At 46.8% G+C, this 23,210-nt stretch overlaps 1 protein-coding gene across 1 annotated transcript in view; it reads left to right on the top strand.

Annotated features, from left to right (window-relative positions):
* The first annotated feature begins 9,683 nt into the window (after positions 1-9,683).
* LOC141995793 (protein mono-ADP-ribosyltransferase PARP14-like) overlaps positions 9,684-23,210 on the top strand; it is a 34,143-nt gene continuing 20,616 nt past the window's right edge. The window contains exons 1-6 of the mRNA XM_074967195.1: positions 9,684-9,932; positions 13,728-13,867; positions 13,966-13,999; positions 16,731-16,979; positions 17,790-18,026; positions 19,279-21,560. Of these exons, the coding sequence (XP_074823296.1) occupies positions 9,746-9,932; positions 13,728-13,867; positions 13,966-13,999; positions 16,731-16,979; positions 17,790-18,026; positions 19,279-21,560 (3,129 nt within the window). The 5' untranslated portion in view covers positions 9,684-9,745. The remainder of the gene's footprint in view (positions 9,933-13,727; positions 13,868-13,965; positions 14,000-16,730; positions 16,980-17,789; positions 18,027-19,278; positions 21,561-23,210) is intronic.

The following is a 23,210-nucleotide window of genomic DNA, read 5'->3' as shown; positions in this document are numbered from 1 at the left end:
TCCAAGAGGCTACCATGGCCCGTCGCGGTATGGGCATCGATGCCGTTCCCGTCCTTTGTCTCGCTCCAGGACCCTGCCACGGCACCGCTCCCACAGTCTCAGGCGTTGATCGTCGGCACCTTGCCGTCGCGGATCCGCCCATCGGAGCTGACCGCAGAGCAGCTGCTACTGGCGGTGGTACTGCTCCCCCACGCCGGGATCACAGTCTCATGGTTGGCACCGTTCCTGACACCGCCGCTCCTTCCGCTCCTCGGAGAGTGGCTGGTCGTACTCCAGCCCGGCCTCCCTTGGCAGTTGTCAGTCGATGGGCCAGGCTGAGCAGCCTGCTCTGCTGGTGCCGCAGCAGCTGCAGTGGCACCGGGCTCCTTGGCCAGCACCGTGGTACCAATGGGCCCCGTGGCCCCCCGACACAGCCCCTGGTGGTGGTTTTCTCTGTGGCCGGAGCCTCGGAGAGACCGTCAGCCTCCCTATCTCAGCCTCCCAGGAAGGAGTCAGTGGGGCATTCATCTCCCGTTCGGCACCCGGAGGGTAACCAAGTGGTGGGGCCTCCGGCACTGGTGGTTACGCAGAGTACCACACCCCCATCCTCGTCCTTCCCGATGAGGCTATTACGGTCCCTCCTCCACCTATTCTGCAGGAGGACTCTAATGCCCACCAGGAACTGTTGAAAAGGGTGGCATCAAGCCTCAACCTTCAAGCCGAGGAGGAGGAAGAACCCTCGGACTCCCTCTTCAACGTCCTCTTGGCCTCAGCAGCGGGCAGGGTGGCCCTCCCACTCCACGAAGGGGTGGCAAAGATTTCCAACGCCTTGTGGCAAACCCCAGCTTCCTTGCCCCCCATCTCTAAGAGGGCAGAACAGCCACCAAGGGGCATGAATTCCTGTACACCCACCCTGCCCCCAACCACAGGGAGAGTCCAGGCCAAGCAGCCCCTACTCCGAAAAATAAAGACTCAAGGAGGCTGGACTTAAGAATGGAAACTCGAGGACGAATAAATCTGTTAAAGGGTGGCAAACCACCAAGCCCTCCTGGGGTGGTACGAATTCAATTTGTGTGGCTCTCTGCCCAAATTCGAGGACTCCCTCCAGGAGCGTGATATGAAGGAGTTCAAGGCTCTGGTGGAGGAGGGTACAGTGGCTGCCAGGGTGACCCTGCAGGCAGCGTCGGATGCCTCGGATACGGCTGCAAGATCTATGGCCTCCGCCGTGTCCATGAAGAGGGCGTCGTGGTTCCTGCTGTCTGGGCTGTCCAGCAAGGCACAGAACTCCTTGCAGGGCCTTCGATGGCAAGGCCCTGTTTGCGGAACAGACGGACGTGAAATTGCATGGCCTGAAAGATTCCCACACAACGCTTAAGACCGTTGGCCCCTATGTCCCGGCTCCGGCCAGGACCAAGTTTAAGCCTCAGCAGGCTCCCACCCAAGCCACCCACTCTGAGTATGAGCCCCCTCATAAAAAGTCACGGGACTATAAGAAACGCCTGCAGAGGCAGTCCCTGTCTGCTCCCCAACCTGGGCCTTCCAAGGGCAAACAGGCAGGAAAACGTCAGTTTTGATGGGACATCCGGGGGCGACTTACCAGTTCATACCAGGGATCCACCCACAATAAAGCTTCTCTTCTCAAGCCCGTTGTATGCTTTTTTCCTGGAGTGGTGGTTGCAGCTGACCTCAGACCAATTGGTCCTAAACACCATCTCTCGGGGCTACACCCTCCAGTTTACCTCTACCCCGCCCAACCACTCCCCATCCCCATCTCTCCTGCAGGGACCCCTCTCACGAGGCCCTGGTTAAGCAGGAGGTGGGACAGCTCCTTGGCCTAGGAGTGGTGGAAGTGGTGCCAGCGGAGTTCAGATGCAAGGGTTTCTACTCCCGCTCTTTTCTTATTCCAAAAGCCAAAGCGGGGCTCAGGCCCATCCTGGACCTGCGAGGCCTGAACCAGTACATGGCAAGCCTCAAGTTTTGCATGGTGTCTGTGGCCTCCATCATCCCTTCCCTGGATCCTGGGGACTGGTACGCCACCCTCGATCTGCAGGACATGTACTTCCATGTTCATATATTTGAGGGGCACAGATGTTTCCTCTGTTTCACAGTGGAAAACTACCAATTTACGGAACACTACCAATTTACGGTCCTCCTGTTTGGCCTGTCCGCTGCTCCCAGGATGTTCACAAAGTGCATGTCTGTGGTAGTGGCCTACCTCAGACGTTGTGGAGTTCAGATCTTCCCCTGTCTCAGCGACTGGCTGATCAAGGGCAGCTCCAGGTCGCAGGTGCGGGATCATGTGGTGCTCCTCCTGTCCATGTGCACCACTCTGGGCCTGTTGGTAAATGACACCAAGTCCACCTTAGTCCCGGTGCAGCACATAGTTTATTGGGGCAGTCCTGGACATGACATCGGCCAGGGCCTCCCTCCCACTGGACAGATTCGAGACCCTAAAAGGGCTCATCGACACGGTCACAAGGTTCCCCGTGACCACAGCCAGGGCGTGCCTCCAGCTCCTGGGTCACATGTCGGCGTGCACATATGTGGTTCGCCACGCCAGACTCAGGATGAGGCCCCTCCAGCTCTGGTTGACCTCGATGTCCTTCCAGGCCAGAGACAGGGTGGACAAAGTCCTCACTGTGTCCGAACCAGTGATCGCCTCCCTACAATGGTAGTCCTCCCTGGAGAACATGCTCCATGGGGTCCTGTTCAGGGGCAGACCCCCATCGGTGGAGCTGGTGTCCAACGCGTTGGACCTGGGGTGGAGAGCCCATGTAGGGAACGTTCAGACCCAAGGTCTATGCTCCGCGCAGGACCTTGCCCTGCATATAAACGTCAAGGAGCTCAGGGTGGTCCTTCTGGCATGCGCGGCCTTCCGCTCACACCTGGAGGGCAGAGTGGTCAGGGTTCTCACAGACAACATGGCCTTGATGTTTTACATCAACCGGCAAGGCGGGGCCCGCTCCTCTGCCCTCTGCCAGGAAGCCCGCAGGCTGTGGGACTTCTGTATAGCCAACAATATTTGCTACAAGCCCACCACTTACCAGGTGCCCTGAATCACCTGAGCCGAGATTTCTCCTCTCAGAACGAGTGGTCGCTACGCGCAGAGGTGGTGCACAGGCTTTTCCAAGCGTGGGGCACTCCCCAGGTGGACCTGTTCGCAACACGGCAGAATCGCCCGTGTCCCTGCTTCTACTCTGGGGTTTGGGGTTGGGTGTGGGTGCCATCTCCGATGCCTTCCTCCTATCCTGGTTGGGCCAGCTTCTCTATGCCTTCCCCCCGATCCTGCTGATCAGCAAGGTCTTGGAGAAAATAAAAACAGACAGGGCCCAGGTCCTCCTGATTGCCCCGGCATGACCCAGGCAACATTGGTACGGGACTCTCACAAGCCTGGCAGTTGCCCTGCCGTGGCCGTTGCCATCCCACCCGGACCTGCTATCCCAGGACCAGGGCCGCCTCCTGCACCCCAACCTAGCAGCACTCCACCTCACAGCATGGCTGCTCAATGGTTAGGCCGGGAGGAAAGGACGTGCTCGGAAGGGGTTCAGCACGTCCTCCTGGAAAGCAAACGGCCCTCCACCATCAGGCCTACCTGGCAAAGTGGTCTCGGTTTTCCCGGTGGGCAGCTGATCAGGGTGTTTCACTCGTGGCTGCTCCAATCCAGTTCATTTTAAACTACCTCCTTCACCTTAGAGCCCAGGACCTTGTGCCCTTGTCTGTCAAGGTGCACTTGGCAGCCATATCAGCCTTCCACTCACCGATGCAGGGTCATACGGTATTCTCCCATGCTATGACTGGCTGATTCCTTAAGGGATTGGATTGTCTTTTCCCTTATGTTAGGCCCACAGTCCCACAGTGGGACATGAACTTGGTGCTGGCCCGGTTGACGGGTCCCCCGTTTGAGCCGCTAGCTACATGCTCCTGGTTGCACCTTTTGTGGAAGGTGGCCTTCCTGGTGGCGATCACATCAGCTAGACGGTTCTTGGCGCTCAGGGCCCTGATCGCCGAGCCCCCGTACGCGGTGTTCCACAATGATAAGGTCCAACTCCAGCAGCATCCTTCGTTCCTCCCTAAGGTGGTCTCCATCTACCACATGGGTCAGGACGTCTTCCTGCTGGTCCTCTGTCCCAAGCCCCATGCGTCCAGGGAGGAGCGCCGCCTCCACACGCTGGATGTGAGACGAGCTCTGGCCTTTGACCTAGAACGGATGAAGCTGTTCAGGAAATCTTCGCAGCTGTTCATTGCCTCGGCCGAAGGCAGGAGAGGTCAGCTGATCTCCACTCAGCAGCTATCCAACCGGATCACCTCGTGTATTCATACCTGTTATGATCTGGCGGGAATCCCCCCCGCCGTTGATTGTGAGGGCACACTCGACTAGGGCACAAGCCTTGTCGGCTGCCTTTTTAGCCCATGTCCCTATTCAGAATATTTGTAGGGCTGCCACATGGTCTTCGGTCCACATGTTCACCTCGCATTATGCAATTGTCTCCCAAACCAGGGAGGACGCTGGGTTCGGCAGGGCTGTACTCCGTCCTGAGAGTCTGTGAACTACCCACCTCCAACAGATATAGCTTGGAATCACCTATTGTGGAATGCACATGAGCAATCACTCGAAGAAGAAAAGACAGTTACCTTTTCCGTAACTGGCGTTCTTCGAGATGTGTTGCTCATGGCCATTCCACGTCCCATCCTCCTTCCCCTCTGTTGGAGTTGTCTGGCAAGAAGAAACTGAGGGTGGGGGGAGCGTGTAGCGCCCCTTATACCGTGCCATGGAGGCGCCACTCCAGGGGTTGCTAGGGGTGCTCCCCTACGGGTACTGCCAGGGGGAAAAACTTCCGGCACCGGTGGACATGGTGAGCATGCACACCTATTGTGGAATGGACATGAGCAGCACATCTTGAAGAACACCAGTTACGGAAAAGGTAACTGTCCTTTCAGAGCTAGTTACCATCTTGCGTCCTTCATCACATCTAGCCATCCCAATGGCTCCTGTTTAGTCACCTGCGAGGTGATGCCTCAGTGCTTTCACCACCCACCAAACAACATCACATCCTTTCTTGATGGTGGAATATCGGGTCTCTTATGATAGTGCAGATCCCAACTCGACGTCAGGCTGAAGCACTGGCTTGCAGTACAAACTGTCAATCCAAAAATCTGGGCTGTGTAAAAAAGGGTTGTGTACTTAATATTTCCTTTTTCTTACTGAATACCTTTTCATAATGCTCAGTCCACATAACCAATTTGAGTGCCAACTGTTTTATCAGGTCAGCCAGTGGGACAGCTATTCTAGTGAAATGAAGCACAACCCCCAGTAGTAACCCTCTAATCTCTAGTCTAAAGGATCGTGTGTGGGGACGGGGGGGGGGGGGGAGGGGATGGAAACAGGCCACTCTTTAAATGATTTTTCCTTGTCTATCAGGGTGTGAACGTGACCATTTCCTACTGAATAGTATTTGGTGTCTTTGTTCTCTAATTTATACTTCTCCGGATCTGCTGTAAGACCAGCCTCCCTTAGAGGGAGGTCCATCTGCTGAGAGAAAGACTAGAAAAGGGGAAGGAACTCTGGGTTCACTTGTAATAGAGCCAAGACAAGAGTCTGTCAGAGACTTTGGAAGAGATCTTAAGACTTTTTTAGGACTAAAAAAACAGCCAGACAGCTGAGTAAAATATCCCAAGAAAAGGATTCACTTGTCTAGAGACCCAGACAGCCAAGTCCTGAGAAGAAAGCTAACAAGCTGCAGCAGAGCAAAAGAAAGTAGCCTCAGGGAAAGAAAGAAAGACAGAAACAAGGAGTGTTTGTGGTCAAGACAGGGGCCCAAGGGTGCAGCTCATGGAAGACATAAGGTGGCAGCTCCTCTTGGGCTATGTCTACGTTGTAAACCTTACAGAGGCACAGCTGCACCACTGCAGCTGTTCTGTTTTTGTGTAGACTTATGCCTCAGCACTAGAAGGGGGTTTTCTGTCACTGCAGTAAATCTACCCCCTTGAGAGGCAGTCAGTAGGTCAACGAAAGCAGTGTCTATACTGGGTCTTAGGTGGGTGTAACTGGGTCTCTCAGGCGTGAATTTTTCACACCAATGAGATCGTAGCTTGGTCAAGCTACATTTAGGTGCAGGCCTTAGACTAAGGGACCACCAGGAGTATTGAAGTTACACCCTGAAGAAGGGAGAAGAGCTGAAATGATTTGCTTTTATTTGGGCTTTTGTTACTTTGACCGGTTGTTACCCTGGAAAGAGTGGCATTTTCAGCACAGCTGGAGACATAAGCTGAGGAGACTGCTGCATTCCTAGCACTAGAAGGTAAGGTTCTCCCTCAGAGCTAAGTCTTCAGTATCCGCAGAATCTAAGTTTTCCTTTTAAAAACAATTTTTATTAAGAACGTAATTTTTGCAATGGAACATTCTTTTTCATCAATACATTTTGGTAGCTGTCGCAACAGCAAGACAGGACTGTCCGAACAAACAGCCCCCTTCCTTCATGAGGCATATTGTCTGCTTCATCAGGACCACATGGTTCTTTGTACTCCTTGGTATTTTCTGAGCAAGGTCAGTTCTTCTTTCCACACATCTCAAGAAACAATCCTATCATCCAGAGCACAAACAGGAAAAGTTGTGGCTGGCTCTAGACATGCTCAGAGCATTAAAATTCCACCTCAAGCAGACTGAGCAGTCAGGAAATCGGATTCCTGGTTCATTGAATTTCACACACAATGCAGAGGGGACAATGATAGTGACATGGAAAAGGGGGTGCATAAGTTCCCTTTATAACGCTTCAGATCAACTATTCCCTGAGGTTATTACAGCCTGCCTCACTAGATCAGTGTCTGCTCGACATGGCGGCTAGATCACTAGACATCTCTGGAAGATATTTGTAAAGTGACAACATAATCATCACTGCCCACATACCATATGAAAAGCTAGACGTCCAGTCTTCCAGAGAAGCATTTTTTGGAAGGAAGGTACTTCAGGGGATGGTCCCCAGATAGGTTCTAGTCTGTTCAAAGTGGTGAATTGAATTGCACACAATGTCCTTTCCCTTCCTTGGATTCTGATGCCACTCACTACTTCCCAATACTATGGACAAGCGGAGAAAGGAAGATTTCTTACCAGATCATTTGCTTTCTGTAAGTAATGTCTTCATTCGTCTGACCCAACCAGTTTTATTAAGTGACAGAAGTTGGGTGTGGATTTATCCACCAAGCTAGTTGTCCAAGAATTCAGTTAATTGCCTATAAAGAAGTTTTATTAAGTTAGATTTTTTTTTCACGTACTGTCATATGGCTTTGGAAGGACACACCTGGGCAGCACACGGAACTGGTGTAGCTGACAGAAAATGTTACTAAGCACCAGCTTGAGTTGCTCCCCAATAATCCTTTGCAGAGCAGAAAAAACCCCATCGTGCAGACTTGCGGAGATGTTACTGAAGGAAAATAATCAGGGAAAACATTTGCCATACGCTCCCTCTCCTTTGTCCCTCCAGTCTCTGTCCCCTCCCCTTTTCACTGCTTTTGCCCCTTCTCCCTTTCCCCCATTTCTTTCTGTTCAACTTCCCTTTCTCCCTCCCAGCCTGTATTCTTCTTTATTCCATCCCTTTCTACCATCCCTCAGGAAACCCCATTCCATAAAATCCCTCTTCCTTATATCTGCCCCACCTCCTAGGATCTCCCTTAGTTGGGATTTCAGCCCAATACCTTTATTTCTCTTAATTTATTTAGTGTAGTTATTTCCAGGTTTGATTTAGCCATTGTATATGAAAAATATTAAATTCTGTTTACATGTTTAAAAGTATATATTAGCTTGTACTGGAGGGAGGAGTGTGATTCGAGGTTAGGGTGACCCTGATTCTGAACTGAGCCCAAGCTGAGCAGGGCATAGTTTAGGTTAGTGGTTCTCAACCTTTCCAGACTACTGCATCCCTTTCAGGAGTCTGATTTGTCTTGCATACCCCAAGTTTCACCACATTTAAAAATTACTTGCTTACAAAATCAGACATAAAAATACAAAAGTGTCACAGCACATTATTATTGAATTGGAATACAAATATTGTACTTACATTTCAGTGCAGAGTATATGGAGCAGTATAAATAAGTCATTGTCTTGATGAAATGTTAGTTTGTACGGACTTTGCTAGTGCTTTTTATGTAGCTTGTTGTAAAACTAGGCAACTGTCTAGCTGGGTTGATGTACCCCCTGGAAGACCTCTGCGTACCAGCAGTGGTCTACATACCCCTGGTTGAGAACCACCGAGTTAGGTCATAGGATGAAGCAAGGTGGCTTTATATGACCTTCGTGTCCTCTCAGATTCTTGGCTAGGCTCCCACACTTCTAGAAGTTTCATACCTCACATTAGGGTGACCAGATAGCAAGTGTGAAAAATCGGGGCAGTGTGTTGGGGGTAATAGGTGCCTATATATGAAAAAGCACTAAATATTGGGACTGTCCCTATAAAATCGGGACATCTGGTCACCCTACCTCACATGTATTTTCCACCAGTGGGCTGCTTCCAGCAAGAAGCCTAGAAGTGCGAACTGTAAATAACAGCTTCATAAAGACAAACAGCTCTTTTCTATCATAGTGAGAAGGTAGTAATGGAGCTTTCTAGGGTGTGTATTGGAAATTCCCCTGCCCAGGGATCAGGCCTTGCACTGTGGAAGAATGTGTAAGCAGAGTCAGGATGAGCTCTACCCTGACATCTGGTGGTGAGTCGTGGTGGGTTATGGAAAAGAACTTCAGGGGCTGATCTCATTTGCATAGGCACACCCACCCCCCCCAGATTGTCACTTTGGCAGCTGCAGAAGCCCCAGTTTCTCTGTTATTGGGGCAGGAAGAATAAATTGTTATTATCCTGATTATGTGAATAGTGGAACTGTACTTGGCCTTTTGTTATGATGGAGGGACTCACCATCAACTAAGCTTGTGAGAGGGGAAGTATTGCCTCATAGAGGCACTCAGCACGGGTGGTATATATTTGTCCCAGGTCACTGGGTGGGGGCTCGAGCCGGTTTTGCATTGTGTTATTGGAATGGAACCCCTAGATACTGAACCCGGCCCTTGTTGCTGCCAACTCTGATGGGCAGAAGGGTTACAAATATAAAAGATGGACGTAATGATATATATCACTGCAGATTGTAGAGTAACCAGCTGTGTGCCTTGTATACGTATTCACTCTGCGCGTTGTACAGCATTCCTCCCTGATTGGGCTATTCTGTGGAAATAAGACTACAAAACCAGCGGCAGGCCGGGCTGCACTGGCGAAGGGTCAGGGCATGGGGGAGACGGCTTTCCCTGTGCACGGTGAGAAGCTGTATTTCTTTGCCACAGTAAAGTTATACACACCAGCACCTCACTCTCTTTTGGCTTCACCATACTCTGCAGGTCATTTCGTTGCTGACACTGCACAATCCAGGCAGACCTTCTCTGCTAAATAACACGTTTTACGAGGACACCTGGCTGTGGGTGTGTGGGGAGGGGGGGTTATGTCTGGTGGGGGGGGAAGGGAATGAGGGGTGCAAGGGAAGGGATAAGGCCAGGTGGGGGTCCAGGGAATATGTGTTGCTGGGGCAGGAGCAGCGGGAGGTTTGGCTTCCCCGGGGCGGGGGCGGCTGCTGTGTCTGCGCGAAGCGGGTCTGGTCACCGGCTCTGCCTTCCGCCCCGCCCCCCCAGCCAGAGAGAAAGAGAAGCGGGGAGCGGAAGCTCCTGCGGAGAAATGAAAGTGAAACTGACCCTGCAAGACGGGGACCCGCCCAGGCCACACAGCAGGAGCTGGTGATGGCCGGGGAGGCGACGTGCCCCTTCCCGCTGCTGGTGGAGGGGGCTTGGGGGGGCTCGGGGCTCCCCAAGAACCTAAAGAAAAAACTCCTCTGCTACTTCCAGAGCGGGAAGAAATCCGGAGGGGGGGAGTGCGAGATCCAGGAGCGGCCCGGCCAGGTCCTGGTTTGCTTCGCCCAGGAGGAAGGTAAGGCGTCGGGGGGGGCACGGCTCGCTTTGCTTTGTATGTAATGTGGGCAACAAATGTCTGCTCGGAACGTGTGTGTCCGCTCCCTGCAGGAGTCCGGGTGAGTGAGGGGCCCACGGGCCGCAGGGCAAGGCTGTGCGGGTGGGTCGGGTTCTCTCCCTCGCCCCAGGGAATCTCTCTCCAATTTGGCCCTGTCCAGGTTTGATCTGACCGAACTGTGCTCTAGGTACAGGGGCACCATTTCAGTGGGGGGCAGCTTTCCGCGGGCGTCTCAGGCCCACTTAGGCCCCTGCAAGCTCTTGGAGTTTTGTTTTTGTTTTTGAAGGATACAATGTGAAAATCTGCCTATTTTTTGAGCATGTGTTGTGCGGATTTCCTGTATTTTTTAATAACAACTTTCCAGTACTGGAAACGTTTCTAGTTCTAGCTCTGTACTTTGTCAACTTCTCTGGTGAAATTTACCAATGCACAGAAAGCTCCTGTCCTATGTAATGGCCTCATATAACCATCCTGACAATTGTAGTTTATATCTGCCAGCCCCTCATGGACATAATCTCATCAGTTCATGGAGGCCTTGATTCAGGAAAATCTTCAACTTTTAAGCATGTGCTTGAGGCCCGTTGACTTCATTGGGGTTTAAGAACATGCTTAAGCTCCCATCCGAAATGGGCAAATAATCTGCATGCATGTACATTTTCTTTCGAACTGTGAGTCAGGGTATGTCTATACTGCAGTTAAATATGTGTGGCTGGCCTGTGTCAGCTGACTCAGGTTTGTGGGGCTTAGGCTGCAGGGCAAAAAACTGCAGTGTAAAGATCCAGGCTCCGGCTCTGGTAACCAGCCTGTCTGCGTCACATTAATCTCCTCTTGTCGTTTCACTGAGAGACGGGAATCTGTGCCACTTAGTCCTCTATGCTGTTCACATCATATCTGGTTGTGTTAGAACTCACAAGCTGGACAGCACTGGGCTTTATCAGTGTTTGGATGAAAGACCTCCGTCTGGGAAAGCCGTGTGACTTGGGAAGCAGTGTTGGATGTTCTTCCTCGATAAGTGGCATTCAGAGGTTGTTATATGCCGGTATTTCTGCATAGTAGCTAGGGGTCCAGTGCTGTTAGAGATGCTGGGTATGGCCTTGCACTCTGTGTAGTTACATATGCCTGTGCAAAATGGGTGTATAATTTTACCACTTTGTACTGACTTTGCACAGTAGCACGCAGAATGAAAGACAGTAGGGAACCAGCCCTGCTGTCCTTCAGATGGGATATAAAAATGAGGTAATGACTTCTTGAGACCATTAAAGATTCCTTGGCATTTTTGCTAGAGTTAGGGGAATCTTGCACACTTGTGGTCCCGGGCAAATGCCTCAGTTTAATTGCCTTCTCTTTAACTTAAATTTGCCTTGTTGATTCATTAAATAGGATAGTCTCCTCCTCTGTTCCTAAAGGGATATGATCAGCTTGAAATCTAGTGATTTTAAAAAAACAAATGATAAAAACAGGTTACAAGTAGTTTCGGGTATTGCACGTACTTTTGAGTCCCCATGCCAATTTTTGGCTTTTGCAAATTTTTACATTTAAAAAATATTTTCTTCTATTGCTGAAATACCTACAGGAATCGGGGAAACAGAGAAAATTACTATATACAAGGTGCTGCCAAGTACACAATTTAAGCAAACTTATAAAAAGAGAACTCTTTTTTCTTTTTGTAATCCTAAGTGTTGTATCAATAGGTAAAAATAAGTTCAGATGGAGGTATTATTTTGAAGTCAGCAAACTGTTATTTAGTGTTGCTCTGTGCTGTTAAACAGTTCCTGCATGCCACCCAGAAGTGGCTGCATTTCAGGGCTGGGTGACATGTTTCTTCCATATATACAACAGTTTACCAAGGGCTAGATGGAGCCTTTGCTCCTGCCCTGAGTAAGGGGCAGTGTGCAAGTGCTTTGCCCCAGAAGGAACCTTGGGAAGGAATTGTGACTTGGTGAATGGAGTAATTAAATTATTGCATCCTTTTACAGGGTGCAGGTTACTTCCTGCTTGTGTCAGCCCAGCTCTGTTGGTCATTATATTAGGGGGTGGGGCCTTGGAGCTGGTTCAGTCCCCACCCACTGCCTTTCTCTACCATTCCCTATGCACATGCTCCTGTTTGAGGGCTGGGGCAGGGAGTATTGGTCCCACAGAGCCAGCTCTCACAGCATCGATCTCACGATGATCCGGCCAGGCTGCACAGAGGTGTGGAAATAAACTAAACTCTCACGTTAGGGGCACTGACAGCCTGCCCCAAGTTCTATAAAGCACTGGGGGTGAAAGTGCTATATTGATGTAATATCTTATTATTTATTACAAGCTTCTTCTCTTTAGAACATATTCCTGTAAATGATCGACTCATAGCTCCTGAATGGAAAAGTGGGTGTCATCTATATGTCCATGTTCCCCATCCCACACACGTTAGATTCAGTAGATCTCAGACCTCCCGATACAAGTAATTCCTTTTTTCTTTTTGTAATTTTTAAGTTGATTAAGGCCGTTCATTTGTCCCTACCACAAATCTGCCAAATATGTATCTTTGACTCTGAGCAAGCCTTAAAAACAAAAACCAACAAAAAACAAAATATCCACTAGATGGAGCCACTGGTTCAAAAACGGTGTACAAGAAAGTAAACATATTCAGGTTTCATGGTGCAATCAGTATCTGGTATCGAGGATAGATTAATCCTCTGGTATGTCTGGATTGACATCATGACATTTATGTTGGTATGCACAATGGAAAGTCTCTGTGACAGGTTCCCCGTCATAATGCAGAGACTAGATCCACCTGATACCCTAATCCTGCAAACATTTATACTCATGCTAACTTTCTGCACACAAGTAGTCAGGGGTGCTGGAACAATTTGTGTAGTGGGGGTGCTGAGAGCCATTGAACCAAACTGTAAACCCTGTATTTGATGGAAACTACTTCAGACCAGCACCTCTAGTTCCAGCACCTATGCAAGTAATCCCATTAGTATTAGGGTAGTGCCCTGACACACTAGTGAGATTGAGGCCCTATTGTGTTGGGTTCTCTGCAGATATGTGATAAGAGACAGTCGCTACACTGAAGAGCTTAAAGTTTTAGGCCCCATTCCTGCAAACATTTAGGCACTCGCTTAATGAGGTAGCCAATAGGACTACTCACATACATCTAGTTGAGAACTTAGATAAGTGTTTGCGTAACTGGGGCCTATGATCAATGTTCTTTAGTGCAGGGACTGTCTCTTACTATGTGTTTTTACAGCACCCAGTGCATTAGGACCCCCATCTAACTGGTTTTGCTGAGCACTACCAAATACAAAGAGTGACGAGGGTAATATACCTAATAAATAATAATGTGTTTATATATTTTTGCTCTTCTCATGACTCTTCTACAAATGAACAAAGCTAGTATTTATGTAAAGCTAATATTTTATGTAACTCTGTATGCTGCCCCACCTCTGACTTTCTACAGCTCTTAAGATCAAGGGATGCTGATCAAAATTGCAGAACTGGAAAGGTAAATTTTACCAGAGAAAGATTTTGTGAGATTGAGAGAGCCTTGAAATGAGCTTGTGCTCCCGTTGGGCCAAACAAGGGATGCCATGGTCTGACTGAGCAAATTTCAGTATGTGTTTTTTCATGTGATTATTGGACGTTGGTTATATTTTACCTTGTTCAGTGGGGAGGAGGATGTCACCTAGTATTAGGATATAAGAGTGCCACATAGACCTACATACAGACCATCCTTTCTACCAAGGTTATAAGTTTTCTTTGTTTATATTTTAGTGAGGCAACGAGTTCTTGAGAAAAGGACCCATGAGCTCGATTTGCCAGAGACAGGAGGATTAAAGTTTGTTGTCACATGGCCTGAAACAACAGGTGCAACCGAAGAGGCCGTGTTTCAGGAAGAGTTGGATCCCAAACAGGTAAATAAATACAAACGAACCCGCAGCATCCAGAGCTTTGAAGCAATAGCAGGAGCATCAGGTCATTCGTTAATATTCTACTGTCATTTTCTTTTTAGACTTTAAAGACGGCAGGCAAAGCCCAGGAGCAAGGTAAAGTGTTCTTCATCATATAGCACACAGAAGAACAGTGTGGTTCTTCATCGAATGAAAATGTTGGTGTTAGAAGTAAAACTTCTCTTTCACCACTGAGCTGTACTTCTCTAGGGAGTTGTTCAGAACGATGTCTCTCTGGGTTTGGCTTCAAAAGCTGGTCAGAAAGATAGGCGGCTGAGAAACAGGAATATCTGGGACATGATCAGCAAGTGCCTATTCCGCAATTCTACTGAAAGTGCTCAAACTCTGAGACTTTTATGACACTTTTCTCCTCCCTGTGCAGAAAAGACAACTTCAGTCAGCTAAATATGCTCTTGAAACTAATAATTTTCCGTTCCTTTTTATGCACCTGTCTCATTCAAGGTTTAAATAGCCATGGTGTGTCCCTTAAATACCTTGGCTGTCACTGAAAGTTCTAGGCATGACTACGTAAAACACACCACCTGTCTGGTCAGTGTACCAGATTATCAGGTACATCCAAAACTATCTTTCATATTCCATTGGTTTCAATGGGATGCCAATGGAAGAACAATAGCTGTGGAGGCCAGGCACTGAAAGAGTTAAGCATAGGTGAGAGATCTTTGTGTATGTCTAGTTTCAAGATTCTTCTACAGAAATATGATGCTTGCAAGTATTTCCTGGTTCTATGACATAGTTACATTGGTGCCCATGTATTTGGGTCAGGTTGTGCAGTCACACATTGCGATACTAACTTGAAAAGACACAGTGGAAGATCCTGTTGCCGGCAGAATGCAGAACTACAAAGGGATAACTTCAAATGTTGTTATGAAAAATTATACATCTCATTAATACGTTAATGAGCTTACTTAGACCCCCTCTTCCCAGCAGTACTCTGGTAAACTTTCTCATTCAAAGTGTGGTCTAGAGAATAGTATCTCGGACAGCAAAACTAATCACCACCAGTGAAAAAGTAAAGTTCAGTCTTCAGGTTAAGGAAATTAGGTTAACCAGGAAATTCTTCTGTTGTTACAATTACTTTTATAGACATTTTTGATTTCTCAAAATTTAATATCAATCCTATTTTAGACATTACAATAAACTATAGCAGTAAATAGCTGCCTCTATCTTAATGTTTACTCAGTGCTTCTTTTCTTAGCTCTTCCCTGCTTCTAACAATGGGTACTTAAATTTAGCATCTATGTTATATTAGTTCATGTTAGAGATGGGCCCCCAAATAACCCCAAATATTAAAAACCTCCAGACTTTGGATCTGCAGCCATGTTTTGTATCTTAAGCCCATCTTCAGTTTATGCTTGTGTGCTTACTCCTGGGGGAATTCTGCACCACTGCGCATGTGCAGAATTTATGTCCTCTGCATATTTCTTTGCTTCCCCACAGAAAAATGACTTTCTGACAGGGAAGCCACAAGAGTGGTCATGTGACCCTTTCCAGCAGTATGTTTCAGATACCCAGGGCAGCCAGCAGAGAGGTAAATCACGGTGGAGCAGGAGGCAGGACTGGGGAAGACCCAGCTGGTGGCTCCTACCCTGTGCCAGCCTCAGTTGCTAGTCACAGTTGGGCTGGGGAGGACAGGACTTCCTCTTCCCCTGCACGGCATCCCCACCCCCCACACCTCCCCATTGCTCCTCAGCTGCAGCAAGAGGGATCCCTGTACAGGGAGCTGCTCCCCCAACCACCATGCATCCAGACCCCCTCGTACCCAGACCCTCCCGCCGAGCCTCACCCCCACTGCACTCAGAACCCCCCGATGAGCTCCATTCCCCCTGCACCTGGACCACCTCGATGAGCCACCCGCATCTGGATCCCCCCCTACCAAGCCCCAACCAGCTGCACCTGAATCCCCACCCCACTGAGCCCCACTCCCCCAGCATCTGGATCCCCCACTGAGCTCCCCAACATCCAGACCCCCCCCACCAAGCTCTATTCCCCCAACCCAGACACACACGCCCCACTGAGCCACAACCACCTTCACCTGGACCGCTCTGCAGAGTCCCTTTACTGTTGCACCCAGAACCCTCAACAAGCCCCTGTGCCTCTGGATCCCCCACTGAGCCCCCACACAGAATCCTATGAGCCCACACCTGGATCCCTTCACATTAAGCCCCTCCACACTTGGATCCCACCTTGCCGAGTCTGCCTGCCCACAAAGAGAGGCAGGGTCCTGGGGTGTTTCTGGGTCAAGCCTGGTCCTTGCGGTGTGTCAGGGTTGGGTGAAGCCTCACCGCCTAGCCCGTGTCCGGGGGGGTGGGGGGGAAAGCTACACACTGATCTCCCACCTCTGTGCAGCCAGTGGCCTGTGCTCCCCAATGCCATGCTCCACGTTTATTTGACAAAATTTGCAGAATTTTGCAGAATTTTAATATACTGTACAGAGACTATTAAAATTTTTGGCACAGAATGCCCTCAGGAGTAGTGTTCTTTTGATGTTTTATCAGATGTGATGGATGAGGCTCTATTCCTCTGGGTGATTTTCCTGTAGATACGTATGATAACCCTTTGATGTTTTACAGTATACAGTAACTTAAGCGAAGCTTTTGTCCCCATAATCATTTTACTTTTTCCAGAAGAGAAAGCAAGAGTCTTTTTGAGAGAAAGAGACAGGATGAAAGTTTTTAAAAAAATTACAAACATTAGAAAGTAAAATAATATTGAGTTTGCCCTAATATATTTACCCCATGAAATGTATTGAGTGTGTACAGCTGTGTAACCCAGTGACATCCTTTTATTTGTACTTTTGTCAAACTAGATGTGCAGGAAGTCTTGCAAAGAAAGGAACGTTCGGCGCAGAATAGTGTACCCAATGTGGAGAATATTCAAGAACACCCCCAAACGACTTCATCTCTACTTGTGCTTGAAAATATAGAAGAGTCTGTCACAGAATGCATGTTAATTATGCTGTTGGAGACTATCAGTGGCTTATCAGGAGACAAGGACTTCAGTATGGAAATTATACCTGAAATAAATGCGGCCGTAGTTACCTTTTTAAAAAGTATAGGTAAGACAGAGTGTACACCACCAGTAATTTTTATGTGTAGTTTTAAAAGGTAGCGGTCACCTAATGCATTAAGAATTGCCATAAAAGAAATCTGAATAGTAAATTGGGATCTAGATTGACTACAATCACTCATGAAAAAGACCTGGGTACCATTGTGGAGAGATCCGAGAAAACATCTGCTCAGTGCACAGCTACTATCAAAAAGGCAACCAGAATGTGAGGTTGTAGAAAAATTTTAAGAGAAAATAATATTGAAAATATTATCATGCCAACTTCATAAATTGATGGTGCAACCACACTTGGAGTGCTGTGTTCCATTCTGGTCATTCCATCTCCGAAAAGATATAACAGAAATAGGAGGGGACAGAGTGCAGAGATGGGTTGAAAATATTAGCAATATGGAAACGCTTCCCTATGACAAGAGAATAAAAAAATTAGAACTACTTATCTTGCAGAAGAGATTAATAGGAGGAGACATGTCAGATAAATACAATAATGAATAGTATTGAGATAGTAAATTGAGTGCTCCTATTTTACCTTTATGGTAATACAAGAACAAAAGGACAGCCAATGAAATTGAAAGACAATTAATTTAAAACTAATTACTGGAAATAATGTATTACAAAATAAATAAATACCTTATTACACAATTGGCCTGTGGAGTTCATTGTCAAAAACACAGTGGTATTTACACTAGGAAAATGTGTAGAGAGAACCAAACCACACTCAGTACCATTCCAGAAATCATAGCTGAGCCCTAAGAATGCTACAGTAAAAAATGTTTCATGAATGCCTATTTTCTGATTTCAGATACCGTGAAATTTTTGGACATATGTGCCCAAAACAACAGAATGAAAAACTTAAAAATTACTGCCAGGCTTCTTGAATTGACACAAAGCATCAAGGCTGAAAACATACCATCTAATGTTCCTAAAGATTATATAACGATCTACTTTGAAAGTCCAAAGAATGGAGGTGGCCCAGTATTAGATGTTAAATATTTCTGTGAGGAGAAGTCAGCTATCATTACTTTTTGTGATCACAAAGGTACGACCATCTCACTTTCATGTTCATTTTCTAATTAAAAGAAGTACTGATATTCTTAGAAAATGGTTAACCATCTTGGTGTCTGAAAGTAAATGGCTACACTACTACTAAGAGACCCAGGTCAGGTTTGGTGTCATAAAAGCAAAGTGCTTAGGCCCTGTTCCAAGGTGCTGAGTTCTTTCCAGGAGGTGTTGTGCAACCTCTACTCAACATTGGCCTCAATGTGAGTTGCAGGTTCTCAGCATCTCAGAACTTGACCCAATGAAAGTTTATATCTAAATAAGAATTAAGTAGAATCCATGGGTTGGTTCACTAGAAATACCCACATGTATTTGTTGCCTGTTCAGGATTCCAGAACCATTCCATCCTGTGTACAGGAGATCTTTATATAACCTTTAATATCTCTGTTATGAATGGATTGATGACTCTCTGATGTTGTTTTCTAATATAAACACATCCATGGTTTTTCACCGTAGTTTAATTATATGTGACGATAAGGAAATCAGGTTCTTTAAACCACTTTGAGCTGTGATCTGTTTGGATTTCATAAGCTAAGCAGGGTCAAATTTCTTCTCCATCTGGAAGGGATATTAAGTGGTGATGATTCAGTCGGTTGCAGTGTTTCCTTTGAATCAGCATGAAACCAATGCCCCATCCTAGTGTTAGGGTCACCTCCAATAAATAACTCCCTGTATTCAGAGTCCCAAGGTTTCCAGAATAATTTTGTTTGACTTTTAATTGAAGACCTCTAGTAAGTGACTTATTTTTGTCTAACATGCTAAATGATTGCTTAAGAAGTTTCAGTATGTTAGACTTTGATGCATAACCTGGCTTATGGTAATGACACTTTTGTAGTGTCATCAATCGCATTTTCCTTTGCATTGTCTATATCCCATTTAAAATGGCAGGAAAATGCCCCCAAATTGACGTAACTTTCTGGATGAGCAATGGACCAAGAGTTCTTTTGATAAAGTTTAGAATAAGAAATATTTGCTCCTCCTTTTGATATGGCACCCTTCCCTGCCCATCTCTCAATAAGGCCTCATTGTAAAGCATAACTGAATTAAATGATGCCCAGGTGTACTTAATGAAACAAATAGAAAACAGATTCCTCCACCCCTCTGAAAATAGTGTTTTGGAAGCCAAAAAACACAGAAATAGACACACAAGACAAATTATTATTCTATTTAATAGTGTTTCGGGCTGATGTTTTTAATTTTTATTGAAATTCTTTGTATATTTTAATTTTTAGATCTGAATACTGTCTTGGAAAAGCAGCATTCCCTTGATCAAACACCAATTTCTGTACATCCGTACTACAGTTCTTTGGGTACAGCTCTTTATGGAAAGAAGAGACCACTAATAAAGATGCCAAAACCAATCAGAATCCCAGTGGATCCTTACATCTTGCAGTTTTTACAGAGCCATGATAGATTAATACAAGAAATAAACCAGGAAATGGAAAATTGCCAATGTGAGCTAAAATGGCCCCAAACCAAATGTACACACCCAGAAATTACATTGTGTCCTTCAGCAACTTTGTCTAAACAGAGAAGGTCAATGATTAAATTGATTGGGACTTGGAAAGAGGATGTTTCCACTGAGTTCTCTTGTGTCATGTCAAAGTACAAGGCTATTAAGTGCAAAGTAAATGCAGTGGTTTGGGAAGCCATAAAAAACAGATTGGTGAAGGATGGTGTTTTGACTATACCTGACACTTCTAAGGAGATGGTTATCATAGCAGGTGACATGTTGGCTGTGGAGGATGTGGAGAAAGAACTGAAAGAACATATGGAAAACGCTGTGAGAGAAACAGAAAGGGAAAAGCAAAATATAGAAATAACTGTGTCAGTTCCCCCAGGAAAGTATGCAATTTTACACAATGCTGGGCTAGAGAAGAATATTTACAAGGAGTACCCATGCTTGAAGATCTCTTATGATGCTGCAAAGAAGTCAATTGGCCTATGTGGAGTAGCTGCAGAAGTTTATAAAGTCAAAAGTGACATACTGGAAAAGGTGCAGAACATGGCACAGAAGTCAATTACTATTCATCCTCAGATTTTCCAGTTCCTACAGCACATCGGTAATGAAACTCTGTCACAGAGCTTATTTGTGACAAATCAAGTCAATGCCTTTTATCAGCTTGAGAATGATACTGTACTGCTGGTAGGAGACTCTCCTAAAGTTCTCTTAGAAGCAGAAGAACGAATGAAGACAGAGTTAGACTATAAATGCATTCCTCTGGAAGACCGAGAAGTCATCAAAAAGAGAGAATGGAGGGAACTCACTAGCACCTTGTACAAGACATATAATGCATTCCAGGAGACTCTAATAATGGATGACCTGCTCTCTCTGGAAGGAGATCAGAAAGTAGTTATTGCTGGTTATTCTAAAGCTGTAGCAGAAGCTTATCGAAAGCTTTCTGAGTTTGTAGATAGAAACACACAGGTGCAAAAATTAATCCCAGTTCAGTCTGTGGCAGTTGTACAGTTCATAGAGAAGGAAAAATCCCACATTTGTCATGAATTGAGAAAGAAAGATGTGACGATTAATTTTGGCACACGGACTTCACGTAAAAGTATTTCCCTGAGTGGACCAAAGGTAGAAGTATTGAAGGGCATCCGCCTGATTGAACAAATTCTGTCTTCGCTATATTCTACAAATGTGTTAATTGATAAACCGGGAGCCAAAGCATTTTTCAGAGACAAAGAACGCTTGTATGTTAGTGAGGTAAAGCATCAATTTAACTGTCTGATCAGGCTGCAAGAAGATGGAGAAGAACAAAGAGAAGATGGTAATGATACGACAAAACAGCTCCGCTGTAAAATGATCCTGCAAGATGGAGTTGCAGTAGCAGTTTATAAAGGGAATTTGTGCAGTCATCCAACTGACGTTGTGGTGAATGCATCAAACGAGGACTTAAAGCATATTGGTGGCCTTGCTGAGGCCCTTTTAAAAGCTGCAGGGCCAGAACTACAAACAGAATGTGACCGTATTGTGCGGAAACGAGGCCCTTTGCAGCCTGGCCGTGCTGTTATTACAGATGCTGGGAACCTCCCATGTAAACAAGTAATTCATGCTGTTGGGCCCAGGTGGAGGGATCACGAGGCAGAAAAGTGCGTGCGCCTGTTAAAAAGAGCAGTAAAGGAAAGCCTCCGCCTGGCTGAAACGTACAATCATCATTCCATAGCCATCCCGGCTATCAGCTCTGGGATATTTGGATTCCCGTTAAAACTGTGTGCACAGTCAATTGCAAAATCCATCAAGGAAACCTTGGAAGATTCTCCGGGGGAAAGCTGCCTGAAGGAGATTCATCTTGTGGACTTTACAGAAAAAACAGTTCAGGTTCTCACTGATGCCTTGAAAGAAGTGTTTACAGAGAAATCACCCCAACACAGTTTATTGCCTCAGTCCAAAACAGGCCACCAGCCCAGAGAAAGTAGAGGTGCTCAGAACAGAAAGGGTCTCCAGGTGGTAACAACGGATGAAGGTCTGAGTGTCATACTGGAGAAGAGAGACATTCAGGACGCCACAGTAGGTGTTTTAATTGTCAGATATAACCCAGTTTCATGTAAAGCTTTTTCTCAAAGTTAAATGGGAAATGAGAAGATACTAGGTTAACTTCATTTCTAAAATGAGTATTCTGTAATGAAACACACATAGTGTGTTAATTAAATCAATAAATGGGAGAGGGACCCAAGCCACAAAGTTTACATCTAGGTCTGAATTTCAAACATTCAGAAGTTCCAGGGTTTTTGGCTCTGTGGTTTTGGTTCAGCTCACTATAAAGATAACGACCATTTGCAAACTGCCCCCTGTTTGGGGGTTCCAAACCCCAGTTTTCCTCCAACTACCACAAAGCCAGGATGTTTCAATCTTAGTTGAGTGTGATGTTGGGTCCACCTCTAGAGTCAACATACAAAATAATTGGCTTTTTCAACACACTGTATTGAAGTTAGAAGGGTTAACACTTATTCATAGTGCTCCAAGCTGATAGAAGGGAATCCAGGCCATGAGGTGCCATTTTCTCTGGTCTTGCTACTGTACAAGGGGTGTCCTGTGAGTTTCCTTTCCTTCCCTTCTACCTCCACTGGGGAAGGCCATGGTGCTGAGTCTGAGTTGTACAGCTTGCAGGAGTCTTGAAAGAGCAAGACCAGAAGCAGCTGCTTAATTTGCTTTTGCTGAGGGCTGGATCAGTAGGCTGGAAACCTGAACCAATTGCACGTTGGTTTTCACACTCTGTTTATCCAGAGTTCAGCTGATGCATTTCAGACTGGCTTATCTGGAGTGTCTTTGTGTAGTCCCTTAGTGTTTTTTTTTTTTTTTTTTTATATTAGTGGGTCCAAGTGCATGTCAGTAGTCTGTACATCTTAACAGCCCGATTTTTCTTTTTAACTAAAAACTTCCCCCTCTCTGACTCACCACAGCCAGTTGTGGTGCTCCTTCATAAAGTGTGATCTCATTGCACTGGCTATTGGCTGCTCTCTTTGAAAGCTTTATATTTGTAAGTTCTATGGCAGTAACAGCCCTATCTAACCCAATAACCCATTAAAAATACCCCCGTATTCAATGTTAAAGGGGAACTACAAAACCAAAAATTGTGGGTTTTGCTCTTTCCTGTGTCTTTATGATGCAAACAGACTGCCTCGGTTTCTACCACCCCAGTTTTATATCTGGGATATTGCTTTTCTGAGAAGTAGCATCCTGTCCCATCTCAGTTGTGGGGAGGGAGAAGAGCTCCTAGGTTACAGCTGTATGTGACATCGGAGACATAACTCATGGGTAAGGCTATGATTTGGTCACAGAGGTCACGGAAGTCGTGGAATCCGTGACTTCTGCAGACCTCCGGGACTTCACCCCGCAGCAGCTGCGAGCTGCAGGGTACCTCCACCTCCTGTGGTGGCTGGGAGCTGTGGGGTAGGCCTGCCGCCGCAGGTGGGGGGGTCCCCCACAGGTCCCCAGTCCCTGTGGGTGCGGGGAATCCCTCGAAGCTCCCCAGCCTCCGTGGGGGGGGGGAGAGAAAATCCCCTGCAGCTCCCCAGCCTCCGCAGGGGGGATCCACCAGAGCTCCCCAGTCCCCACAGGTAGCAGGGGACCCCCGCAGCTGCCACTGCCGGGGGAATCTCCCAGAGCTCCCCAGTCGCCACGGGCGGGGGAAGGTCCCCCGTAGCTCCTCAACTGCCG

This window comes from Natator depressus, chromosome 11, assembly GCF_965152275.1.
Source record: "Natator depressus isolate rNatDep1 chromosome 11, rNatDep2.hap1, whole genome shotgun sequence".
NCBI classification, from domain to species: domain Eukaryota; kingdom Metazoa; phylum Chordata; order Testudines; family Cheloniidae; genus Natator; species Natator depressus.
The sequence above is the reverse complement of the archived record's forward strand: the minus strand, read 5'-3'. Positions and strand labels throughout refer to the sequence as shown.